The sequence below is a fragment of the Polistes fuscatus genome, unplaced genomic scaffold (genome assembly GCF_010416935.1).
Source record: "Polistes fuscatus isolate 324 unplaced genomic scaffold, CU_Pfus_HIC Scaffold18, whole genome shotgun sequence".
NCBI lineage: Eukaryota > Metazoa > Arthropoda > Insecta > Hymenoptera > Vespidae > Polistes > Polistes fuscatus.
Genome location: NW_025113086.1, coordinates 3557460 through 3585028, shown reverse-complemented (window position 1 = coordinate 3585028; position 27569 = coordinate 3557460). Strand labels below are relative to the sequence as shown.

The window sequence follows — 27569 nt, the reverse complement described above, 5'->3', positions numbered from 1 at the left end:
GTGAATAAAAGGGGTAGAACGTAGCTTCTCTCTTTCTCCGTCACGCATACTACTACACACGTACGCCGAGTATTCAAATTGATTGATCTTTCACGAGTCCTTGGAGTGAAAGTGTGTCTCGATTTTGAAATCGACACCGTGGACGAGCTACTCGAAATATGAAGGATTTACCAACGGATGACCTTGACGGACCGGTGAGCGACCTTTTTCGCAACGTCCTCTTTTACTCTTCTTTAATTCGTTTTCTTCGACATTATCGGCGTCCCTTTTTCCTCCTCGCGTGTGTGTTTTGTACGGTATTTATACCAAAGTAGGGAAAGATTCGTTAGATCTTTACGCTCGCACGCTGCTAAGTTATGCCAATGTTTCCTCTTTCTTCCTTCCTTCCTTTGGATTATACTCGACTTTTCTTTTCCTTCGGAGTTCATTCGAAAAGTTCCCACGGGAAGACAGGACGCGACTCGCGTGAAATGAAATAAAGAATGAAAAAGGAACGCATAGAGTTCTAGACGATAACGACTCATTTTGATTAGGTTTTCTTTGTAATTATTTGTAGTCATTTAAATCCTTGAGAATATTATATAATCATCCTGTTGTTTTAATATTTTCTATTGGTCTACATCACCGCGTAGAAATATTTTCTACTCTTATGTTATTCCAATTGTACGTCCTCTCTTGGGAGTAACGACTCCTCGAGTGGTCTCAACGCCGACGCTAGTCTCAAACCTCTTCTCTCAACATTTTTATCACTCGAGGGTAGACTGAGGAAAATTGATCGCGAGCTTGGTAAAAACGTGACAGAAAATTCATCAATTTTTTATCATTTTTTTGTTATTGTAAATCTTTCATATTTCTTTTTGATCATATAGAAATGATAATAATTATATTAAAAGGTGCAAAAAGGATCGATCGTAGACTCGTCAGAGTTCTTTTCATCATCATCATCATCATCATCATCATCATTATTATTATTATTATTATTATTATCGTTGTTCATTCATTCTTTGAAAGATACGAAGTATGCTCGGCATGGACATAGAAATTGCGTCGGTCGATACTCGCAGGAGCAACCAACCACCCACTATTCGTTTATATAAAAGTGGGGGGTGAAATCGAGGGCGAAGAAAATAAAAGAGAACCCGAGGAAGACCGAGAAATACCGATGAGAAGTTCAACAGACTCGAGACCCTTAGATGATCCTTCTTTCTTTTTCTTTTTCTTTATTTATTTATTTATTTCTTTTCGTCCGCTCTAATTACTACTCCAATTAGACGTTGCTTGTAATCAAAGGCTTTCCAACGGAATATCAATCATCTGGAAAATATTTTCTTTTATTAAAACAATAATTATTACGTCACCTATAAAAGAAAATTTGTTAGATCGATTAAAAATCGTTTTATATCATCTTGAAATAATTTTATTCGTAACAATTTCAGTACAAAAAATACCAACGCGCGTTGATTTCTTTCTTTTATTTATTTTCAAATTAACAAAATCGTTTTATATCATCTCGAAATAATTTTGTTCGTAACAATTTCAGTACAAAAAATACCAACGCGCGTTGATTTATTTTTTTTCATTTATTTTCAAATTAACAAAATCGTTTTATATCATCTCGAAATAATTTTGTTCGTAACAATTACAGTACAAAAAATACCAACACGTTGATTTCTTTTCTTTTTTTTTTATTTATTTTCAAATTAACAAACAAAAATAAGAGATTTATTTTTGTTCGTCTCCCCTCTCTTTTCGACTGGTTAGAAAGATTGATGTACGTGGGGAAAGAGGGAGAGAGAGAGAGAGTAGGAGGGGTTGAAGGAAGACGAGTAGGGGGTTGACTCGCCACGCGTTCATTCGCAGCACCGAGCGAATCAATATTTGGAGGGTAGGCGTCCCGACGTGCACCGTCGAAGCTACAGCTCGTGAGTCACTCACCCCTGCTCAGAGAAAAGGGAGAAGAATGACTTCTCTCTCTCTCTTGTTTCTTTTTTTTTTGTCTTTTTTCTTCTTCCTTCTTACCCTCCTCCTTTTTTCTTTTCATTCTACTCGAGCTCGGTGCGTTCACGAGCGTCACGCGCATACGTTCGAAACTCGAAGGTACTCTTTCGTGGTGAAGCGTAAACCGCTTCAATTCTCGACTCAATTGTTTTCTCTTTCTCTTCTCTTCATCTCTCTTCTCTTTTTCGTTTCTATTCACTTTTCCTCCCTCGTTAAAAAAGAACAAAAAAGAAGAGGAGAAGAGTCGTCTCATCGATCTACCCCTAAAGGAGAGGGTAGATTTCTGTTAAGCAAATTCACTTTCCATTTGTATTTCTATTTCTATTCGCGTTAATACAAATGACTCGGATGATTATTATTTAAAATATTAAGATAGGTGTCTTAGAAAATTGGGACCGGTTAGAAATTCTTTTCGAACGTTACTTTAATCTTCTTGTTCACAATTTTAATAGTTTTATTTTCCGGACAAGATAAAAAAATCAATGAAATTATTGAAAATTACGAAAAGGGAAATGGCTCGTCCGTCTGTCGATTTCGCGACATCTTATAAGATCCTCGCAAGCCTGCCATTTATGAATTATTGCGAGATCTGCGATAAGTAGGAAGGATAGTTGTGCTGAACACGGATGCTTGAAAGATGAAGTAATTCAATAAAATCAAATAAGAATATGTATACATATATGCTGGTCTGGCAACATATTGACAGATGAAGATAAGAGTTAACGCGTAATACGATTTTTCTTGATTTCTTTTATTCGTTTTTAGATACATGTTCTATAACTTGATTTATAATAAACTATTGAACAGTCGTAATAATTATTAATCGCAACACTTATGGCTGATATTTGATTTTTTTGGTTACCGAGTTAGGGAATTTTGATTATTTCACTCGTAGAGTTTAATTAAGATATTACGAATTTTCGGATTCCCCCGGTTAGGACTCGTAACGATGAAACGTTAATTTACGAGCTTTAAAGGAGTCCCTCGTATGCGTACAACCATGAAATGTATGCATCTAAGTAAACCCGTTTGAGAAAGAGAAAGAGAGGGAAAAAAAAGGAGGGAAAAGAGAGGGAAGATGGAGCGAGTCTCTCTCGGTGGGAACAGGTTCCATAAAATTGAACGTTCTTCCGTGAAACCTTTATCCGCGGCAGGCATCTCGTCCATGGTACAGTTGCGACTGATACGGTGTACAGAATGCACACGAGTGCTTTTCAAGTTTCCTTTACAACGAGGAGCATCATTGAACCCTCGGCAAACGTCGTTGAATCCTCGTTGAATTACTCGCTAAAACAATCTATCCACATTTTTCTTTATTTATTCAATTTATTTATTCCAAACAATCCTCTCGTATGAATTTTACAATTATCCTTTCCATTCCTTTGTAAATTACACTGTTATTTCATATTTTTAATTGTCTAATTTATTTATTTGTAATAGGTAAAACTGTTAGGAGGAAAAACGAGAGACGCGTTAGAATTCGAGAGAAGCCATTAGATTGCTAAAATGAAATCGGAGAAGAAATGAAAGGAGAGGATAGAAAGAAAAAAAAGGAGGGACAGATATTCGTTAATATCGTCAGTTTAATTCGATTACCGAAGCCTTATTATTCGGATTACGATGGAATTCAAAAGGGAATTTATTTCTTTTTAGATCGAGAGACTTTAATCCGTGTGGCATATGTTCTATTTGCTCGTTAAAGTCTCTCAATCTTTCTTTCTTTCTTTAAGTATTTTTATATTAAATTCCTCTTTAGTTAAATATTTTCTTTTTCAAAAAATTTCAAACGTACAAAGTTCAATTTGTATTATCAATGATAAATAGCAAATAGTTTTTATACTAATTTATGTTAAAAAGACCGTGTGATTTATTACGACCACTTAGATTTGATTCTAATCTCTGAAAAGAAGTTCATAAGAAATAAAGAAAAAGAAAGAGGAAAACCGTTGATTCGCTAGGGTAAAACAGATTTAATGGTTCGATGAGTTTATTTACTCGTTTACTTCGCTGTTGGATGCTACGAGCAATTAACGATAAATTCATAAGGGATTATACGAAATGCCATATTTATTCTAACATTTCGTTGTTGTCATTGATAGAAAATTGAATATCTCGTCTCGAGATTATATTCTTTAGATATTTTTCTATATAGAGACAAGAAAAATACATTCTTAGGTATAATATCTACAAGTTTTTGTATATTTTTCATCTCTTCCTGTAACTCACCGTTAAGGAAGCTACAGTCTGTACTATCGCGTTCCACCTAACGGTTTATATTGTGATCGGACAACGAGCCTTTTCTAACAACTTGGAAATTTGCCTAGAAAAATATCTTCTTTCATTCGTATATTAACCATGAGACGTCATTCATGGGAAAAGATTTACGGTAATGGGAAAAAATAACGCTGTCTTTTAATTCGTAGAATTGTCATCGACCATTTTTACATTTGTTTTAATTAAAATGACGAATAGATGAAAAATATTTGAACCCATTACGCTTTCGAAAATGATTCTCGAGTCGTTGATGTAGCTTATGTTAGATTTTAAATTGAAATATGAATAAAGAATAAAAATATTTGGCATATTGTAATGAAGAAAGAGAGAAAGATAGAAAAAAAAAAGGAGGTTTCATCGTACTCGTAATCATGCAAATGTTGTTCGTCTTGTTCTTCTTCTCGTTCTTGTTTCTTCTTCTTCCTCTTGGCAAGGTGCACGCCTATATCTTTTCGACTTTGATTGTCGTGGCCTTGAGGAAGAAGAGGAGAACCGCGTACACCGGTTATTGTAATAGCTACGCGTAGCCGTCCCTCGCGTGTTCGAGGCAGATGAACGAACAAAAAAGGACGAGGGTTGAAACATAAAAGAAAAAGGAAGAAGAAGAAGAGGAGGAGGAGGAGGAGAAGGCCGACGACGTCCAGACATTACCCAAAACTTCCCTTCCGGCGAATCTACCATGGCGTGCATAGTTTCATTTTTTTTTCTGCTTTCTTTCTTTTCGTATCATTTTCTTTACCGAGAAGCTTTCAACGTTTCTCCCTAATTTTTCGATCGATTCTTTGTTATCCTAAAATCTTTCTTCTAATCCACCTGGCTTTAGGAAATAATAAACAGCGTTTTTGTATGATAAAAATACACCACTACAGTGATATTTCTTTAGATTGTTACCAAGACATTGAGACAATCGTGGATGCGTTATTGCGTGACTGGCAAGATTTCTATAGTCTTCTTGGTCGTTGAATAGCATATTAGAGAAAGTAAGAATTATATTAAAGTCTATTATCAATTCGTTGATCTGTGACAAGTGTATTTCTAGCAAGGATTGTTAGATAGTTTCTTTTCAAACCTTCGTCGTGTAAGAGAGAACGGAATCATTTCTAGTCTACAAATCACGAGGAATTATTTGTTTAACAATTTCATTTAGAAACAACTGATTAAGATTATAATCTAATCCTTTCGAAATATTCGATAGAAAGTATCAATTATTTTCGGAGAATTTGTATGCTACAGTTTGTACGAGGAAAAAGTAGAGATCTAATTGATAAATGATGATGTTTATGGCAACGATCGATTGGTAAAGAAGTTACGGGTCAGTTAGTAGCATTAAAACGTATCCACGCGTTCTAAGAATGAAGTTTACAAAGGTACGTGTTAGGTAATTAGCTTTTACGGTCGTTTGAACTAATTCAAAATCGATTGGACGTAGCCGTTCGAGTTCGAGGAAACCATAGTCAATCGGAATAAAGAGAGAAAATAGGATGACACCTACGTCTCCGAGTAAAAAAGGGTCAAATTCTCGAAGGGACCTTTTAGGACTAACAGACTAAGGGTCGAATCGTTAAGCTCGATCATCTTCCGAGTCGTTTCGTATGACAAGTATTCGTGATTCCAGACTCATTTTTATGGTTTTATCTATAAAGAAAAAAGAAGCCCGCAGTATTATTCGACTAATAGTTGATTAATTTATTCTATTACTTTTAAGAAAATGTTTATTTCATTTTGATTCCATAATAGTACGCTTTCTCTTTCTCTATGATAGCTATTAAAAAATAAGATAGATAATTTATTCTTTAGAAGAAGATAGGCCCTTTTTCGAGCAAGGCTACAATCTTCGAAAAGAAAAAAAAAAAAAAGCAGCAGGCAAAGAGTCAGTCTCGTTGGTTCTTGTTCGGACAACGCAACAACTTTCGAAAGGTTCCTTCGAGATAATTGCTTGGACCGGATTCCGCTTGGTATTAAACCATCCTCGGCTTAATTAATAGTTTCACGGGCAGTATAGCGTCAAGATTTTATAGCATTCTTCGAAATTTTCCTTCGATCATCGAGAATAATTTGGGAATACTCGTCGTTGGCACCACCTATGACGACAAATATTCGCGTTAAAAATCATCGTTAAATTATTTAGTAACATTGTACTATTAATAGTATAGATAAAGGTGTAATCTAAAGTATACGATCGAGATAGGAATTAGGATCAATTATGTGTGTTGTAGATGCGAGTCGTGTAAAATAACGCGAGAGAATCGACAGAGATAGCGGTGTTGTAGCGGCCGCGAAGAAGAGAAACGAGATGAGACGGCCCTTTACGATTTTCCCTCTCCCTTCCTCTCCCTCACCCTCTCTCTTTCCCTTTCCCTCTTTCTTCGTTGGACTCGTCCTTTGGTATATCTTTTTCATTCGTATCTCTCGTTTTGTTCGATCGAGGTAGAGCGCTCCTCGGTCATGTTAGTCTATCGTCTTCTACCTGTTCTCGAGCTGAAAACGTAGGGATTGGCTGGTGCCGGTGGTACATCGGCCATTGGGATTGGAGAGAACCGGATCGTTTATATCCTCCGGGCGAGGTGCATCCAGAACAGACGCGGTCAACTAGCCGAGTGCGAGAATCTTCTTCTTAGGGGACCAACGAACGTAACCAACCGGACAATAAGATGAACATGAGCTGAAAAAACCTCGACTCGAGTGACTGCTCCTACCGTCCTCGATTCTATTTGCTCGCTCTGTTTCATCATTTTATAGAAACTTTGATCTAGTAGTAGTAGTAGTAGTAGTAGATTCTCTTTCTCTATTTCATTTATTTTCTAATAACAGCAGATACGATCTTTACAGGTAAAGATAATAGTTCGTATTTTATTTAGATTAGATTCACTTATATTAGAAAATTGTTTTGTTGATTGTTATATTGATTTTCTTGTTCTTTTTTTTCTTTCTTAATGAAAATAAGGTAATTTATGTTGGAATAAAAGGATAGTTAAATAAAAGTGGCGTTTCTCTTGGCCCTGTTATAGAGGTACATTGAAAGGTGCAGAGAACTGTAAAACGGAAGCACGTATTCCCACGTTTTTCCTTGGCGGAATCACGTTCTGGGGCGGGTTAAATACTCTCTGTAAAAGAGCAAAGGGGGAAAGATATGACTTGCACGTCGAGAAATTTCTCTGGATAGTTCGGATTAATGAATTTAACGTGATTCTTACTAGAGGATAAAAGTATGCGGCTTTGGAATTAGGTGAACGGCTTTTCTTGATCTCTCCTATTACATTGGAGACTCGTAACGCGATACCGTAATATTCTGAAATCTGAGAATATCAAAAAAGAACGAACGATATCTATATTCCGCGTTCGACAACTTCGATGACAATTTTCGAAAATTGATTCTCTCGATAACTTTCGACGAGGGGGGAAAAATACGAGAAAATATCGTACTCGCATTAGCCTATCTCGATCTCGTGCGAATTTCAAGATGCACCGATTGTTCTGCGAAAGCTGTTCCTCGTAGTTCCTTATTAGGAGTATTAATTAGTAAATTGCAAGGACGTAGTAGGAAGGGTTGAAACTATTAAAAAGATGGTAGGATACGATATCCGTGCGTGTAAACTTCTATATTCTCACGATATATATAAATGCATACTTTTCTGATTTTTTAAACGATCGATTCGTATACATTTTTATCCGTAAAAATGTTCTCCTTCGTACAGTTTGATACATAAATATGATCCAATGGTATTTTTAAAGAAAGCGAAGAAAAATAATCGATATTCGTTGGAATTATAGATGGTACAAGATGGCGGTGCGTTGAACCCGGAAGGAGAAAGAAGAACGTAGGCGAGGATGGGACGACGGACACCTGGATGAAGATACAAGGTGAAGGCTAGCTTGGTAGAAGTATTAAGAGGGTGTAATGGCAACCTGGAAATGGATTCTGCCTGTGTGTCTGGCGACACTATGGCCACTCGTGGAAGGTTACCTAGCTGTGCTATCCTCGAGTACGCCAGTTGGTACCATTGTTTTCGAGGCAGGAGTACCGCAGTTGGGTGGTCGTCGAAAGTACGAAGTTTCCGACGAACGTACGGCATGGTTCGCGAGGAAACTCCTCAAGGTTCATCCGCATACCGGTCGAGTGACGTTGGCCAAGCAACTGAGTTGCGAGGGTCTTCAATATCCTCGAATTTTTACCTTCTACGTGGACTCGACGAGTTCGAGATTAGGCAGACCGACCATCGATTATTATAGTTTGCCATTGAGAATATTGATAACTGGTTGCGGGGAGGAAAATCGAGATCTCGCTGCTACCAGAGGATGGATGGCAGAGACCTTGGCTTCTTATGCTATGCCAACTACGGAAAGGTAATCGTTCGTTTACTCCTTTTATATTCGATTCGATTTTTCTTTTTAATAAAATGAATGAACCTACAGGTTCATCGAAGTCTGTTTGAGAACTTCGCAACTCGTCGCAGCTCTTAGAGATTTCCTACCGCAGACTGCACTGAAAGAATGCGAGACCAGATGGGGTGGGGTCGCGGATCCTCGTTTTTTGATCGAAGGAGCAGGCGGAGATTTGGTCTCGGCTTCGGAACAGTGTCTGGTGGATCCCTTATGGAAGATTTCCGTGTCTATGTATTTGAGGTGTGCCGCGGAGTCCCATTTAGCGGACGCCGAACATCGTTTGAAGATCGTATTCCATCATCGACAACTCGACGATACCGATCTTGGTAGGAGAGTTAGAAGGGAGTTGAAAAATCAATCACCGTATTTCGAGCAGCCCCTCTACGTCGCAGCGATCGAAGAAGAAAAGGAACCAGGCGTTTACGTGACGTCTGTTCGTGCCAGAGATCCCGAAGGTGGTACGGTGCGATATTCCATGAGTTCTATCTTGGATTCTCGTTCTCAAACGTTATTGGTACTAGACCCAGTTACCGGTAGAGTAACCACGCGTGCTAGATTGGACAGGGAAAACGTCGATGTTCATTACTTTCGAGTATTGGCCGTGGACGACTCGTTTCCACCAAGGACAGGTACCACGACTCTTCAAGTGAACGTATTAGATGCGAACGATCATGCTCCCAGCTTCGAGTGGCCGGAATACGATGCATCGGTTAGAGAAGGTGTATCGGTTGGTTCGACCGTCGCTATAGTCAAAGCAACCGATCAGGATACCGGCAGAAACGCCGAAGTCGAATACTCGATCGTCTCGACGAGCGGGGATGATACAACTGTTCACGCCGAAGATACCTCGACCTTTAGAATCGATCCACGTTCTGGAGTAGTTACTACGAGGATGCCACTCGACAGAGAGAAAACCGAGATCTACACTGTGATACTTTGCGTTTCCGACTTGGCAATCCCCCCGTCGATACGTAAAACCTCGAATGCCACTCTGATCGTTCGCGTTCTCGACGACAATGACAATTACCCTCAGTTCACCGAGCGTACATTTTCCGTATCGTTACCGGAGGATCTGGATTATACTTCGAATCCGATCGTGGCTAGGATAAGAGCAACCGATGCAGATGCGGGCAATAATGCTGCCGTGAGATACGCGATAATCGGTGGCAACACGCAGAATCCTTTTTCCATCGATAACATGAGCGGGGATGTTATTCTCGTGAAGCCTTTGGATTACGAATCGATGAGGAGTTATAAAATCGTAATAAGAGCTCAAGACGGTGGAACGCCACCGAGATCGAACACTACTCAACTCTTGGTTCACGTAAAAGACGTCAACGACAATGCGCCCAGATTTTACACCAGTCATTTCCAAGATGCAGTTGCCGAAAACGTTCCAATCGGTTATTCCGTACTCAAAGTACAGGCTTACGATGCCGACGAAGGTGTCAATGCGCAGATCAAATACGTCATAGCTTCTCGCGACTTCTCCGGCGCATCTACGGAAAATTTTCCCATCACCGTTAATCCCGATACCGGTTGGATCTATACTACTAAACAATTGGATCGTGAATTATGTTCTAGGTAATTATTTTCATCTTGTACCATCGTAGTATGTTCTAATACAATTGATTTGTTAATTTCCACAGGTATCAATTCACGGTAATCGCTTCGGATTCGGGCGAGGAACCAAAATCCGCAAGTGCCACCGTCATTCTAACGGTTTCCGATGTAAACGACAACGATCCTTACTTCGATCCAAAAAATTACGAAGCTGTAGTGTCGGAAGATGATCCACCAGGCACTCCTGTGACATCTGTTACCGCAACGGATCCCGACGAAGATGCAAAGATACATTACGAGATAACTGCGGGCAATACGAGAGGTCGATTTTCGATAGCATTTCAGAACGGACGCGGCTTGATTACGGTGGCTCAACCTTTGGATTACAAACAGGAGAAAAGATTCGTATTGACCGTAACAGCTTCGGACAGCGGTGGAAGAACCGACACTGCTCTGGTCTACGTGAACGTTTCCGATGCGAATAATTTCTCCCCAGTTTTTGAGAATGCTCCCTATTCGGTCTCGGTGTTCGAAGATGCGCCAATTGGTACGACCGTTTTGGTGGTCAGCGCCACCGATTCCGACGTCGGTAAAAATGCTCAAGTTACTTACAGTCTTGGAACGGACGGTGGTGAACAAGAAGCAGCGGAGTTTACGATCAATGCGCAGACCGGTGCCATTACTACGACTCGAACGCTCGATCGTGAAAAAGTTCCAGGCTACGTGTTAACTGTAACGGCTAGAGATGGCGGTGTTCCACCTCTATCCGATACCACGGACATCGAGATATCGGTCACCGACGTTAACGACAATGCGCCGGTGTTCAAGGCTCCTCAATACCAAGGTTCGATACCCGAAGATGTTCTGGTTGGCACGAGTGTGCTCGAAGTCTCTGCTACCGACGAAGATATAGATCTCAATGGCAGGGTAAGATTGTTCGTCTTTATACGCGCGGAATCAACAAAATATCTGTTCTATTTTAAAATGATATTAATTTGAATTTACCTTAGGTAAGATACGCGTTAGAAGATAACGGAGACGATGCCTTCGCGATAGACCCAACCACAGGAATAATAAGAACTTCCAAATCATTGGATCGAGAATCCGTAGCAAGGTACACTCTGAAAGCTGTAGCTGCCGATAGAGGTTCGCCATCGTTATCTTCGGTGGTACCAGTCATCGTAAAGATCGAGGACGTCAATGATTCCCCTCCAGCATTTGAAAACGATAAAATCATACTTTACATCGCTGAAAATTCTCCGGTGGGTTCGACCGTGGGCGAGATTTACGCCCACGATCCTGACGAAGGATCCAATGCCGTTGTCACGTATTCCGTTATCGGTGGGGAGGATTCCAAAAGTTTTGCATTGAATGTTAGACCAGGCGGGGATCGCGCGGAACTGGTTACTCTCGAAGAGCTCGATTACGAATCACCAAAGAAGAAATTCGAGTTGGTCGTTCGAGCAGCTTCCTCGCCTTTACGATCGGATGCTTTAGTGCAAATCATGGTAACCGATGTCAACGACAATGCACCGGTACTGAAAGATTTTCAAATCATTTTCAATAACTTTAAAGATTTTTTCCCGACCTCTCCAATTGGCAAGATACCGGCCGTAGATGCCGACGTTACCGATAAATTACTTTACAGCATTCTCGCTGGTAACAATGCCAATCTGATAGATTTGAATAAGATGACGGGCGAGATCCGTCTCTCTCCGCAATTAAATACAAATGTACCACGAGTCGCTACGATGGAGGTATCTGTAACTGACGGCGTCAATGAAGCAAAGGCTACCATGACTCTATCAGTAAGATTAATCACGGATGAGATGCTCTTGAATTCGATAACGGTCAGGCTCGACGATATGACGGTCGAAGCTTTCCTCAGTCCGCTGTTAGGATATTTTTTAGATGGTCTCGCCGCCATTATACCTTGTCCAAGAGAAAACATCTTCTTATTTAGCATTCAGGAGGATGCAAATGTGCAAGGGAAGATATTGAACGTCAGTTTTTCGGCTCGTAAAGTCGAACCGGGTACATCCGAAGAGTTTTACAGTCCGCAATTTCTTCAAGAACGAGTTTATTTGAATCGAGGAATTCTGGCGAGGCTCGCAACCGTCACGGTATTACCCTTCGACGACAATCTTTGCGTAAGGGAACCTTGTCTCAATTTCGAGGAGTGTTTAACCGTATTAAAATTCGGGAATGCTTCTGGTTTCGCTAGCAGCGACACGGTACTCTTCCGACCAATTTATCCAGTTACCACATTCGCGTGCAAATGTGCTAAAGGTTTTACCGGTAGCAGAGAAGCATACTTGTGCGATACGGAAGTGAATTTGTGTTATTCCAATCCCTGCCAGAACGGTGGGACGTGTCATCGAAGGGAAGGCGGATACGCTTGTTCTTGTCCGTCGGATTATATCGGAGAAAATTGTCAAATTTCGTTGGAAAAAAATGCTTGCGAACCGGGCATCTGTAAAGGTGGTTCGCAGTGCACCATTAAGAACACGGGAGGATTTACTTGCGAAGGATGTCCGGTAAGAGCTTTAGAAAATGTCACTCCCTTGTGCGAACTGAAAGCTCGTAGTTTTGGACCGGCAACATTTCTCACATTCGCCTCGTTAAAACAACGCCACAGGCTTCACGTGAGACTGAGATTTGCCACGGAATCCGCCGACGGTCTGCTACTTTACAACGGTCGTTACAACGAAAAACATGACTTCGTGGCCTTGGAGATAATCGAATCGCACGTACAATTTAGTTTCTCGCTCGGGGATGAGATTACCAGGGCATCGGCTGAAATTCCTGGAGGCGTATCCGACGGACAATGGCACGAAGTCGAAGTATCTTACATCAACAAGACGGTAACAATTTCTTTGGACAATTGCGACGTTGCTTTGGCATTGGAACACGGCGAAAGATTGGGCCCGAAATGGGCTTGCGCCGGAAGAAGCGAGCAAGTACTCGAAGATCGTTGCAGTCTTATCACCGAGACGTGTCATCGATTTTTAGATTTAACGGGACCTTTACAATTAGGTGGTTTACCCGCCATTCCTTCAAACTTCCCGGTTAGAACGAAAGACTTTGTTGGGTGTATCAGTGATCTTTACATCGATCACGTATTCGTCGATCTTAATTCGTTCGTCGCGGACAACGGTACCAACGCTGGTTGTCCGGAAAAGAATGCATTTTGCTCGTCCCTTCCTTGCAAAAACAACGGCGAGTGTCGCGAAGTCTGGGATGGTTTTATTTGCGAGTGTAGAGAAAATTTCGCTGGGCCGACGTGCGAAGAGGAAGTTGGGAAACCATGGAAATTTCACGGCGACGGTTTGTTGAATTTCAATCCACTTCTCAGGCCGATTCAACTGCCGTGGCTGACGGCACTCAGTTTGAGGACAAGAGCGAAACACGCGTTCGTTATGGCGGTACAAATCGGACAAAATAGTTCGGTTCTGTTGGAGATTCGCGATGGAAAAGTGGTTGCTTCGTTGGATGGCACGGACATCATTAGAACTTGGAATAACATTGCCGATGGCGAATGGCACAGGCTCGAAGTACTTTGGCAGAGTGGTCACGTTTCCCTCGACATGGATTATCGCGATAAACCTTTGACTTCGGTTTTACCAGCGAAATTGCAAGGACTCTACGTGGGCAGAATTTTGGTCGGTGGTCCAGATCAATCGATAAACACCGATTTACCATTCTACGATGGTTGTCTACAAGATCTTAGAATCGGTACGAACCAAAGTGTATTGCAACGACCGACCGTTCAAGAGAACGTCGAAACTGGCTGCATATCCGAAGCAGTCTGCAGCATAGACTGTCCCGAAGCATCGATTTGTATGACGAAATGGCAAGCAAGCGAATGCGTTTGCGCGGCTGGTAGAGTTGGACGCAATTGCGAACTTGTTTGCGATTTAAATCCTTGTAACAATACTGGTACTTGCATCGAGGATAAAGAATTTCACAGAGGATACAAGTACGTTCATTTTCATTTTTTTTTCATATAGTTTTAAACACATATATATATATTTTTAATGAATACTTTATTTAATTATTCAATTGTTTATAGGTGCGATTGTAACTCGCCGGAATACTCTGGAGATTATTGCGAGATAAAAGCTGATCAACCTTGTCCAGCAACGTGGTGGGGATCGCCAGTTTGTGGACCATGTCATTGCGACGAGTCTAAGGGTTACGATCCAGCTTGCAATAAAACAACCGGCGAATGCTATTGCAAAGAGAATCATTATCAACCACCGGGTCAAAAGGAATGCATTCCCTGTGGATGTTACGCGATTGGAAGTTTCGGGCCACGTTGCGATACGGAAACTGGGCAGTGTCGTTGTCGCGTTGGTGTCATCGGTCGATCTTGTACAGCTTGTCCAAATCCATACGCAGAAGTAACTTTACAAGGTTGCGAGGTGATCTATGATGGTTGTCCAAGGTCTTATGCGGAAGGTTTATGGTGGCCTAGGACTAAATTTGGAATGACAGCTATCGAGGATTGTCCCGATACAGCGGAAGGAAAAACTTCGAGATCTTGCGATGACAAACTTGGGGGATGGCAACCACCCGATCTTTTCAATTGCACGTCAAAAGCTTTCGTTGAACTGAGACATCAATTAGCTGCTTTAGAGGCCGAAGATCTTATGTTGAATACGTATGTAGCTGTGAAATTAGCCAAGGACGTACACGATGCCGCCAACATGACGAAAAACATGTACGGTGCCGATTTACTCGTTGCGGAATCTCTGCTAATCGCGTTGCTTCGTTACGAGGAGAGTCTCATTGGTCTTAATTTGACTCACAGCCAAGACAAAGATTACGTGGCTAATCTCGCCGGCATAGCTAGCGCAATTTTACAGAAGAAATATATCGAAAATTGGATAAAAATCGAATCCCTCAACGGCGACAGTCCCGACAAGATTTTAAACGCAATGGCCAAATACTTGAACACCTTGACTTCGTCTCAGCATGATACTTTTACCAGTCCCTTCGAAGTGGTCGATCGTAATATAGTACTGGGATTGGATGTAGTAACTTCCGAAAGTCTTTTCGGTTTCGAAGCGTCGGAATACAAAGAGGATCCTTCGATGTCCACTGCAAGACCATCGGAAGCTGATCGAAAAGTTATTTTACCCGATACTTCGACCTTTCTAAGTTCGACTACGCATTTCGGACCATCGATAAGTTTTCCAAAGTACAACAATTACATGGCAGATCCAAAGAGATTCGACACTCATTCCAAAATACAAGTACCTTTGAGTATACTGGGTATAAAACAATTGGTTCAGGGAGAATTGAACGTGAAAAATAGTTTAAACAATCAAAAAGCTGTATTGAGTTACGTGCAATACAAAGAATTAGGTTCCCTTCTACCTCAACGATTCGATGATTCGGTGGCTGTTAGATGGGGTGTCGAAGTATCGGTAGGATCACCTGTGATGACTGTATCTGTGTTAGTACCGTCCAAAAATGGTTACGAATCGATGACTGGAATTCCATTGCAATCGCCAGTTCAAGTAAGACTGTGGCTTAGCGAAAACGATGATTTTAAGACGAGGACCAATCCACAGTGCGTTCATTGGAGTACTGCGAGAGGGTAAGTAAAGTCAATAGTGTTCGATTCGTTTGAATATGAGAAGATATTTTATTTGATATTCATTCTGTACAACACACAGAACCGGAGAATGGAGTCGAATGGGGTGTACAACGGAAGTGGAGGACAATAGCTTGTCCTATGGTTCGATCGTCAATTGTTCTTGCCTACAATTGTCGACTTTCGCTGTATTAACGGATGTACTCGATCTCGAATACGTGCCTGAACCGTCCCTGTTAGAGGATGTTACAAGTTACAGTGCTTTCATGCTCGCCCTACCACTTTTACTCTCAGCTCTGCTCATTTTAGCTTTGATACGTGGCACAGGAACAAATTCAAACAGCATTCACAAAAATCTCGTCCTATGCGTGTTCCTCGGCGAAACGTTGTACCTGATCGCTTTGAAAGCGAGAAGTCCATTGGTCACCAATGAATTTCCATGTAAATTAACAGCCATTGGTTTGCATTACGCTTGGCTAAGTACTTTTGCTTGGACTTTGGTCGATTCTATTCATCTTTATCGAATGCTCACTGAAATGAGGGACGTCAATCATGGACAGATGAGATTTTATTATACGATGGGTTATGGCATGCCTGCAGTTATCGTTGGTTTGACTATCGGTGTCAGGGCGGATCAGTATGGAAATTTCTACTTGTAAGAATTCATGCTTCAATTATTTTCATATATATATATACAATTATTAATTAATCACACATTCGCAGAAATATTATTTATTGTATTTTAATTTACAGTTGTTGGCTGTCGATATACGAAACAGTGATTTGGTCTTTGATAGGACCAGTTTGCGTGGCAGTGTTCGTTAACTTTTGTATTCTCGTAATGTCCATAAGAGCAGCGTTTACATTGAAAGAACACATTATGGGTTTTGGTAATTTGAGAACGTTACTTTGGTTATCCGTTGCATCATTGCCCTTGCTTGGTTCCATTTGGACATTGGCAGTGTTGAACGCTTCCGAAACGTCACCAACTTTATCGTATTTGCTCAGTGTTGCAATAGTCGTTCACGCTGCGTTCAGTTTAATTGGATATTGTTTCATCAATGGAAGAGTTAGAAGGAACCTGTACCTGAGTCTTTTGAGATGTATTGGGAAAAAGGCACCTTTATTGGAAGGCAGCATGGGCAATGGAAGCAGCAGTCAAAATGTTAATGGTCATTCGGTGAGTTTCTTACACTAATTAACATCTTAATCACATCGATATTTCAATCACTAACATATATTGAACGAGAATCGTTTGATAATTCGCAGAGATCGGCGTTAGCTTACTCGTCTACGTATAGTGGGGCCGAATCAGTTTGTAGAAGAGTTCACGTTGGTGTATCGACGAGTAGTACGACTTCTCGAAGTACAAATAAAACTGGTTCTAGCCCTTATCGCAGTGATACACATTTGAGACACACGTCAACGTCAACCAGCAATTACAATAGCGATCGAGACCCTTACATGTCGTCCAGGAGTCAACGATCGGTTGTACATCCTCGGCAAGGTATATAAATTTTGTTTTTTTACATACTTTGTTAAAAACGATCATTATACAATTATATAAATTAATTATATAGAGTCGAGTGAATCGAGAAATCCAAGGAGAGATTCTGAATCCGATTCCGACGGTTCTCAAGCCGAAGGCGGTGGCAGAAGTTTAGATCTTGCTAGTTCGCACAGTTCTGATGAGGACGACGTTACTTCGAGGTCTCACAGGAATATGGGTGTTTCGGCTCAACAACCAGTAGCTCACAGCTATCTTCCAAACATACACAGTAATCCTGCCGAACATTTGAACATACTTTGTTCCAATGCTGAATTATTCCCTAATATAAAACCGATTTATGCACCGAGATGGAGTTCCCAATTACCGGAAGCTTATCTTTCATCCAATGGTACAAAATTTATTCCAATATAAATTCTAGATAATATAATAATATAAAATAATAATTAAACGATCTCTCTAATTGATTTTTGTCAGTGATGGACGTGCGAGGAAGTCAATGGTCAGGTGGTACAATGTCAGACAACGAGATGGCCTCTAATAAAACGTCCAGTCCGAATCCTTTACCATATCCTGAGATGAGTTCACCGCAAAAGAGTCAATTAGACGAAAATTATTCCGAAGGGGAAGAAAAGATACATCACGTTGGTGAAAAGTATCTTTTCCCGTATACAGCCGAAGAGGATCACACGATATCACCAACACCGTACATGTTATCGATGTCTTCGCGAATTCTCGCTTCGAGCATGAGCCATCATTCTCAGAATTCTAATCACGAGAACATGAGTGGTTCGGAGAGGTACGGTAGCTTGAAGAGAGGTCAAAGTTTGCATGGATCTCAACACGACAATATGAGCGGTTCCGAAAGGTACGGAAGTTTGAAAAGAGGCAAGATCACTCCAACTGTATTGGAGGATGCACCAGAATTTATTCTACCGATGAGTGGTAGGATATTGTCCAGCTCGTTGACGCACGATCTTCAACATAGCAACGAATTGGCGGCTCTGAGACAGCAGCAGCAACAACAGCAATACGAGCAGACGATCACTGAGACTGAGTGAGTACAAATCAATTCGATTAGATAGTAAAAAATATAATATTTCAATCCTGATGCAATCCTAATATGTAGAAATGTACAAAGTATTCCTTGGTTTAACCAATAATATCATTTTCATCGTCCTATAATTTTTCCATGAATATTTTTCATTGCAAAAGAGATGGTGCTGGGACGTTTTAATCTAATCTTCTATTTTTCTTCTATTATTCATGCTTGCCCTGGCAAATGAAACGATCAGCGAGGAGGTAAGCATGCATCCCCCCTACGATATTCTTACTCAAGTTGGAATCCACTCAAAGATCCTAATTGAATATAAATTTGTTATAGTTTCTATATAAAAAAAGAATGATTTAATTTAGTAACTATTTTGTTGTGTTACAGGAAGGATACTAACGCGGAAACGTCTGTATGATCGCCATCGCGACGTTTTGTTCGCGTATACAAAAAGATATCGTACAAATTAAAAAAAGAATTAGAAGTTAGAAATCGAAATGGCTTCGATCGATCATTTCCATCGCTCGAATGATAAAAATTACGACAAAATCGTTGGAAGGAGGAGGAGGAGGAGGAGGAGGAGAAGGATAAATAAATTCGAACGATTGAAATAAAAATCGTAAGCCATCGGATGTAGATCGATAAGTTTTAAGAAAGAAGAGGCCATGACTGTACTTATAAACTTAGCCATATTTTAATTAGCACGTATGTGTGGAGTGCCTGTTGATACGCTTGTTATATTTCAATTCGAGTGGATTTAGAGCTCCAACTTTTGCGAGTACGTGGCATCCAGCGTCCGTTGATACAAATTTATATTAAATTACATTTAAAAAAAGATGAACAAAATCAAAGGATAATTGATAGAAAAATGTCGGACGCTCGATGAGAAACTGATCTCTAGCTCATTTTATCATTAGTGTACTTAGTATCATCCCCCTCCCCCCGTCGTAATTTAATTTCTTCATTGAATATTCGTGCAATGTATACATTTTACTTCCTCTTTCTCTTTCTCTTTCTCACTCTTTCTCTCTCTCTTTTCTATTTCAATCTCTACCATTTAGATTCTATTACATATACGTTGTAGGCATTTACAATCCTCTTTTCTACATGCCATGAGAGATAACGTAAGTCAAACCACATCGCATCGCATCGCATCGTACAAAACTGCGTCGCGTTTTTCGTACTTTTGTATATATTTATATGGAAAGAAAAAAAAAAAAAGAAAAAGAAGAAACAGTATGTGCAAAAGAAAATATAATTTATATACCCTCGTCTAACGACGAACGATAATCCTTTTGCCTTCTGACTTCTTAATGGCGATTATTATTATCTCTCGACAATAAAAAGAAGAAAAGAATAGAACAAAAAGAAAAATGATAAAAAAAATTCGCGATATAAAAGCTCGAATATTTATATACTAGTCGATGATCGTTATTGATAAAAATGACTTTTTATTCCTTATTGAAAATATAAATAAATTACAAAATATAGCTAGGTTAATACTCGGAAGAACGTTGTCTTTAAAATAAAGTCCAATGCACCGTTTGTTCCAGTGTTAGTTTATTATCGATCTTGGCTCAGTTTTACTATTTTCTCTTTCTTTTTATTTTATTTGATAATTTTCTTTATCTTATTTTTGCATGGCACACACATATTATCATCGAGTAACGATAATCATAGATAAATAATAGCCTTAATCGATATTCACCGCACTCGAACACGGTGCATTTGCTAAGGTACGTTTTTATACGCAGGTGGGTATAATCCATTTCGTGTTGTTACGCCATAGAAGATTTCATTTAGATTACATTAGACAATAGACTCATCCTTAAATACTATCTGCATATGTATATTTCCAATGTGTTGTGCAAATGATTTGTCAAACAAATCCTCCGATCTTTCTTTTTTCTTTCCTTTTTTTTGTTATTTTTCAATATTTTTTTCTCCCCATTTTCCTTGCATTTTTTTTTTTCGTAATCATCATATCATTTCCATCGTCATTACCAATCATGGAATCGTCGGAATCATATTTTGTTTGTAATTATACTTAATCTTAACAACGAACTATTCAAGATATCGGATTTGCCGGACTATGGCACTTACACATTATTAATATTATTATTATTATTATTATTGTTATTATAATAATATTATAATATTATGACTAATCGCTAAAGACTAGGAGATTCTTCATAGCTACACAGTACTCTCTGTGTCCGATGCCACGGACAATGTCTGCATTTTTGGTACGGAATAATTTTCCGTGTGTCCATGGTAACCACCTGATCGGTTCGACATCCTTTCCAAAGTTGATGGCGCGGATGGGGTGTCCTGATGAGCTTTGGGAGGAATCGGTGGAGGACTTACCTATAATTTACATTTCAAATATTAATCTGATCTAAATCATATAGCAAATTTTCTATTATGAATTTTACCTCCTGAACAGAAAGCGAATTTGAATTCTGGAATGTACCACTAGGGAAACTACAAGTAGAAATATTGAGAGAATTGATCATAGACGGTGGTGAAATGTTCATTATATCGTTACACCTTGTGCGTGGTTCAGAATCCTCGTAACTGAGATTATTTAGATTAGTTAAGTGAGACTGGAAGTCTAATAAACTAGTCGTTGAGATCCCGCTGTCTTGAAGATCGTTCGGATCATTTTGCGTTTCCGAATCATCGTCTGTACTCCATTCCGTATTACGTTTGTATGCCAATCTTTTTGGTGGTGCAGGAGGTATGACAGTGTTGGTATTGTTGTCTCTTTTATCAGGAGCTGAAATATGAACTAGAATTTATTATTTTATTCAACAGGAGTTTTTTTTTCGAGGAAGGGAACTTACTGCAACCTCTGGGTGGCAACGGTGGTGCTGATTCCGGGCCAGGTTCGCTCCAAGAACTTCTCAAGCCGCTTTGATCCACCCCCTCAGTTGGAGTTGGCAAAGAATGCCTTAACGGTAATTTCGGGCTTAACGGTTTACTCAGAGTTCTTTGATGAGTTGGTCTAGGTGGGGTTGTCCCATAACCCACAGATCTTGGTCTTACTTCTCTTTGTGGAATAGGTGGTGGTGCACCATCGACTCTAGAATAAAATCTTTCGTCTTCCGGTAGTAGAACGTCGCTCTCGGCATGAGACATTCTCGAACCTACGCTTTCCAAAGTTGCTGGCCGTTGTTTCTCGCTGATAGGTAAGGGTGGCAATGGTGAACTGAAAAGTTAACAATCTAATGTAACAGATAGAAAAAAATAAAAGAACAAAAAGAATCGTCGATGAATAAGAAAGAGGATTTATATCAGTGAAATATCTTCTTTATGGATATGGAACTTCGTGTATTTTATTTACAAAAAGTTAGCGAGTGAGATATGTAACGTTCGATTACTTGACTATGCTATCCTGATGAATCGTTCGTTGTCTGGCAAGTGGGCCTAGACCTTGCTTCAATTGAGTAAATCTTTCGAATAGTCTTTTGTGCAATGGTTGAACACCGGCCGGTGCTAATTGGCCGTGCAAAACCATTCCCGATTCTAGGACATTTATTTGATCGAGTATTAAATTTTTCAGTCGATTCACGTGCGGCACCATATCCGGATTTTGCCTAGCGAATTCAGGAGTCAAGAATGCTTCCTGATATTTCACTATTCCACCCATAACGGTGGCATCGAGTATGCCTTGTAACCTCATACTGAAGGGACTGATGTTTCTGTGCGGTTCAGCCGTGTATTGAGCTATGTGTCTTCTCAATTCCCTTTCAACGGATTGCATCGTGTCGCAGGCGAACTGAACCGGCGCCAATATCTCCGTTCTTTTTTCGATCACTTCGAACCATCTCAAAATACCTGGCAACTTTGCCTCGGTAATCAAAGTCGTTCTCTCGATCCACATAGATTTAAATTCATTTTCACGATCAACGGGACCTCGATGAATCGGCCGATCAAATGTAAATTTTCTTACGTCGTTCACCATGTAAAATGCTACCACGCGTTCTGGAATTTCTGCCCCGCTACACGCCAAGCTGCCTTCTTCCGGTATCGGTTTGACATTACATATCTGTATGTCTACAAATAAAATCGATTAGTTATTTAAATGATCGTTCTTGTGCAAATGTATGAAGAAAATTTGATAAATCGTACATTGACCCTCGGACGATAGAATGCATTCGTCGGGTGGCGAATTATTCGTTAATATTTGCGCGCTTGGGAATTCAGTTTGCAGTCTTTGAGTGAACGTCACTATTCTCTCGTATTCCAAGCCACGATAAATGAACAGCTTGTTCTGATAAGTGGAATAGAAAATATATTAGCTTTTTCATGATCTCTCGCGTTATATTTATTTCTAATTGAATTTGTTGAAAGACTTACTCTAACGAATAGTGGAAAGCTTAAACCGTAGAACCCAACTCTGAAGTATTCCGGTTCAGGCCTGAGTTGAGTCAAGATATTATCCAAGAATTTAGCTTGTAGTTTCAACACGTGACTTAGTTTCGCATAATCGTACAATCTCGTTTCGTACAAGATAGCCAATTCCTTGCAAAGAGGTATACCCTTTTCCCAACATTTACCACGATCCAAGTAATGAATGATTTTGTAATAAAGAATTTCTTTTCTCTGCCATTCGGGTTGTTGAGGATGTTCGTGATCGGATGGTAAAACGTTCGAACCCCATCCCAATTGATCGGCATACAATTTCATCGTGAATCCAGCTTCCGTGTAATTCTCAGCAGCGAGATGTAAATCGTGTAACTTGTAAATGTAACGCAGATACATCTCCTTACGGTTGAATTCATTTTTGTAAAAGTTCTGCAAGAAGAACGATAATATACCCATCGCGTATATTTTTCTAAAAGATGACCAGAACGTTCGAAAGTCGTAGAAATACTGTTCTTTGAACGGAACGATAATTTTTCCGTTCAAACGCGATAGATAAGTGCTAAATATTCATTTCAATCTGGGTGGCCATGTGCAAGCTTCGTTAACTAACAGCACGTGGCAGTTTTTACAGGGATATCTGTGTTAACGGTATCCTAATACGATTAACACTTTAAATATCATCATAGTCATTTTTCATTGCTCGCAAACATTGCATATTTCTATCACCATCTATCGTCGAAATAAACTCACCAATAAATTCACCGTACACGACATACGTTTGTCACGATTTTCATCGCCTTGAATAACGCTACGATAATCTAAAAGTCTTTCTAATAAACGAGTGATCGACGTGATGAATGCAGTACCACTGTCCTTCCAAGCTGGATCCTCCGATTGAACTCTGTCCAACAATCTGCAACGATAATTGAGAGGATAAAATAATCGTGTTAAATCAAATAAAAATGTAGGTTGGGCGTTGGGGGGAGGGAGGTACCACTTACACAGCGCTAAGGTGTTCCCTAAAGCAGCATGAAAATATAATTACAAGCGCGTGATTATCAAGCACACCAAGCAACGAATGAATAGATTTTCATTGAAATGAAATAAGAGAAAATCGAATAAATATATATTTGAAACACTTACATGGTATTGAACAATTGTCTGTATTCGTCGTCACCTTTGTTCTCGCTGATAAGTATGTCCAATTTATCTATAAGTTCTGACTCGACGGATTTAAAGCTACCACGTGCACGTTGTTCGCACTCCATCATGTCAAAAAAGATATGTAAAGTTGCCTTTCTCAGTTCGCTTTCTGGAACGAGAGTGACCTCGAGGAATGGTCCAACCATTCCTGGAATAAATTCGAGTTTACGATCACCCAAATTCGACCACATCGATAATATTTGAAAACCCATAAGAACTCTCATGTCGCCGTATTTCTCAACGATCTTTTCCCGTTTAACTTCGGAAAATTGTTCCAATTGTAGCGAAGGTTGAGTGAGATAAGCCACGGCCAAATTGAAATACGTCGACCAAAGTTGCGAATCGAAACTGTTGTGAAGAAAACGAAAGGCCAGTGGCTGAGCGAGCTCTTGCAAAGATTTCAATATGACGTTGTTCGCTTGCATCCTGATGACCAACCAATCGGGTGGAAATACTTCTTGCTTAACCAGATCGCGTAAAACTAAGAAGACTCTCACGAGAAAATCTTTCAATGGTTTTCGTTCCGAACCACGAGACAGTTCCTCCCACAAACGCGAATAATGATACTCGTCCAGAAGTTGAAGTAATCCTATCAAACAGGCAACTAAACAACCGAGTACCGGACCGTTTGCATTGATAACTATGAGTATAGTTTGTACCAATACGTCTAAAATCGATAGACAGAGGGTTTCTACGTCGTGATGAATGCAATTGTTAACCTTGTTAGCGTCTCTGCCTCTCTTGTGAAGAAAACTGAATATTTCCCCGAGAATATCCGTGCAAGTGCGAAGTTCTTCTCGTCTGGCCAAGTGAATTCTGAGATGTCTACATATAGTTACCAACAAAAGATTTCTACTCTCGTCGTCTTCGCGAAACAAACTGGACGTTGTTAGGTTCTTGATGGCTAGTAATTTAGCCTGCGTCAAATGGTTACCAAAGTTATGTGGTTCGCGTGGTACGGAATCCAACATGGTACACGTTAATTTAGCAACTTCGAGAACAGGTAATACGGCTACCAGTTGTTCGAATACAGCTGCGATCGAGTGTAACAAAGCTATTTGCGATGGTAAAACCATTTCGTAGGATATACCCAACATCTTGCTCAATGCGGAAAAAACGCAGGATAGATCTCTCTTAAAACTGTCCTCCAATTCGCCAGCCGTGGCACGTGCAAACAGCAATCGACTTTGTATGATAAATTTAAAAATATATTCGAGAGATCTGAAACATTTCATTATCGGTTCCTGTTTCTCGGTCGCTGTCACCCAATCAGCACAGTGTTGTACGCTACTTAGAAGACCTTTGTAAACCAAAGCTGCGGCAAAGTGTCCAGAAATATAAGCGTCCATGACTGGTTTGAAATGTTCGAACTTGGAATCCTCGAGTAGACTGAAGATCGATACCAATACTTGAAAGACCAATCCTGAGTGTGCAGTTGAATTACCATTCTCGGTATGAAACATCGCAAACAGTGCATCCAATATATCTTGAAGAAACTTTACTAATTCCTCCCCATCCAATCTAAGAACTCGTCCTAATGCTTCGGAAATATGTTCGGGATGAGCTTTCCATTGAAGGAGACTCAACAAATCTACATTCTGAGTGAGTTTCGTACTGCAGAGAAGAGTATGAATGAATACGGCTTCTTTCGGTGATCTTGCGAAGGATGTGGCACCTGAAAAATGCAAGACATTTTAATATACAGCAGATTCTTTTTGTCGCACGTGGGTAGATTTTCAGCACACACAGAGAGAGAGAGAGAGAGAGGGTTGCTTTGCCGTTTCTCAAGGTACGTATAAAATCTTAAATTCACCTGTAGCGCTTGGTTCTCGTGCACAGCTGGGTAAAGATAGGTAGCCAAGTGAATCTAATTTCGCTCGTTCTTCGCACTTGTAGATGTACAACTCGTGAGTGCCATCTTGAAGCGTAGCACCGCCGGGTTCCATTAAACGTACAAAAGCGAAAGCAAACAGTTTCTTATCGTTTTTCTCTCGAGCTGAAGCAACAAAGTTAAAGTTCATCGAATTTAATACTTGGATAAAAGATTAAGGATCGCCAAAGTTTGTTACCTACACTGTTACCAACTTTTCTTTCAACGTCTTAGAAAAAAATACTTACTCGAACAATGACGAAATTCAAAGCGTACGTGACTCCCATAAAACTTGTCAATGGGTATGGCTAATCTCACAGTTTCTGCCCAGGATGGACTGTTGTGATGATAAATGACTAAACTTTGATATTCGGAACTACCCTCGGTTCCAGCTGCACCAAACAAACATCCCTCTAATGGTTGGCCTTCGGCATCCAAGACTAGGATAGTCACCTAAAGAGATCAAAATTCGAAAATCAATTGGAAGACGACGAATACGTAAAATAAAACGCGCGATCGCAATCTCTAACCTCGATATTCTTCCCAGTTGATTTTCCCCCGCGTTCGAATTCGCCGCGTTCGAGTTTCAAATATAAATCGTTTCTAACGTCTCCTGGCATTATGACGTCGGAGAAACCAAGCTTCTTGGTAAGACAAATGTTCTTGAACAATAATGGATTTTCTTCTCGCACCTGAGACAATTCACCGTGCAATACTCGAATGGATACTATTATTCCGTAATTTGGTTGGCCGGGAAGCGGAGTACACTTATTGTTACGAATAATTTGTTCGTGCAATTGATGAAATTCTTTTTCTTCGCCTTGGTATACCTAAGTTATAATAATAATAATAACAAGTATAGAAAACTTGCGATTGATCGCCGTTAACCATTTTATCGATTGTTGATTCGTGAAAGAACAAATAACGATCTATGGGGGCTATGGGGCTATGGTTTTACCTTAAAGGGTAATTCTAGTTCCTCCGTATGAGTGGCATCGGCTAAGGAAAGTACCGCGACCCCATGGGGTCTCCTGTAAACGGCACTTCCTGCTTTGTTTTTACTCGAATCGGAATACAACATTCTACCGCATCGCATGACGTGTGCGACCACGTAAAGATCACGACTCAAATCGGCGTTACCGAGATCCGTGAATATCGTACAATTGCTGTGCAATTTTTCAACGTAATTCGAGAAACCTTCCTTCGATATTTTAACCAAGAAACGTTCGCTCAAGTATTGTCCCCTTTTGGCATCGTACAGGGAAAAATAAATCTCGGTGTCCTCGCCTACCGAGTGACCAAAATCTCGCATGCTGAAATAGAGATGATGCGTCAATACTTTTTTGCGTTCTTTGCGTTTCAATGTACCCCTCATCGATGCAGTTTGTGAATTTTCCGCGCTCTGTAGGTGCTACGAACAAAAATATATTACGATTTTTTAGTTTGAGAAACGACAAACAATTCAGTAGTTTCAATTATCATCGATTAACTCGAATTAGAAAATAATTACCACATGGTAGAGATCTACTACAGACATGGTATCTGGGTCCACCATGTGTGCACCTTGACGTGGTACCAAATCCAATCCAAGTTTTCTGAAAACGTACGAAAAACAATCCCATCTGATCAGAAATTTCCATCGTGAATCGATTTTAAAAATTAATCGCAAATAAATCAAACATATATATTTATCCAGGTGTGCGTGTTATTCAACTATAAAAAGTATATCATTCAAATTACATAGAAT

General features: G+C 40.0%; 2 protein-coding genes and 2 long non-coding RNA genes across 6 annotated transcripts in view; 2 read left to right on the top strand and 2 right to left on the bottom strand.

The window, feature by feature from the left end:
• Positions 1-103: 103 nt before the first annotated feature.
• Positions 104-8073, top strand: LOC122515559. The gene is made up of 2 exons (XR_006303307.1): positions 104-194; positions 8044-8073. It is a non-coding gene; the product is annotated as an uncharacterized LOC122515559 (long non-coding RNA).
• LOC122515558 lies at positions 238-11286 on the bottom strand. The gene is made up of 2 exons (XR_006303306.1): positions 11224-11286; positions 238-1314 (listed from the first exon to the last, which is right to left on the bottom strand). It is a non-coding gene; the product is annotated as an uncharacterized LOC122515558 (long non-coding RNA).
• LOC122515555 (protocadherin-like wing polarity protein stan) lies at positions 8171-19060 on the top strand. 2 transcript variants are annotated; one of them, XM_043632958.1, is made up of 12 exons: positions 8171-8616; positions 8686-10239; positions 10305-11145; positions 11229-14197; positions 14291-15823; positions 15903-16475; positions 16574-17000; positions 17090-17327; positions 17401-17718; positions 17805-18384; positions 18623-18629; positions 18766-19060. In XM_043632958.1, exons 1-12 carry the CDS (start codon positions 8171-8173, stop codon positions 18775-18777), a joined length of 9498 nt encoding a protein of 3165 aa, XP_043488893.1. In that variant the 3' UTR covers positions 18778-19060. The 2 variants fall into 2 exon arrangements, with proteins under 2 accessions (XP_043488893.1, XP_043488892.1); XM_043632957.1 differs by lacking the exon at positions 18766-19060 and having other exon boundaries at positions 18623-18751.
• Positions 19061-20011: 951 nt separating this feature from the next.
• LOC122515553 (dedicator of cytokinesis protein 3) overlaps positions 20012-27569 on the bottom strand; it is a 36972-nt gene continuing 29414 nt past the window's right edge. Inside the window, exons 5-18 of one of the 2 annotated variants that reach the window (XM_043632954.1) lie at positions 27333-27417; positions 26781-27233; positions 26353-26652; positions 26071-26275; positions 25766-25948; positions 23893-25627; positions 23751-23768; positions 23500-23662; positions 22741-23178; positions 22513-22654; positions 21762-22437; positions 21225-21589; positions 20814-21157; positions 20012-20745 (exon numbers count right to left, since the gene is read on the bottom strand). In XM_043632954.1, coding sequence (XP_043488889.1) covers positions 20575-20745; positions 20814-21157; positions 21225-21589; positions 21762-22437; positions 22513-22654; positions 22741-23178; positions 23500-23662; positions 23751-23768; positions 23893-25627; positions 25766-25948; positions 26071-26275; positions 26353-26652; positions 26781-27233; positions 27333-27417 — 5278 coding nt within the window. In that variant the 3' untranslated portion in view covers positions 20012-20574. The remainder of the gene's footprint in view (positions 20746-20813; positions 21158-21224; positions 21590-21761; positions 22438-22512; positions 22655-22740; positions 23179-23499; positions 23663-23750; positions 23769-23892; positions 25628-25765; positions 25949-26070; positions 26276-26352; positions 26653-26780; positions 27234-27332; positions 27418-27569) is intronic. The other variant, XM_043632955.1, reaches the window with a different exon arrangement.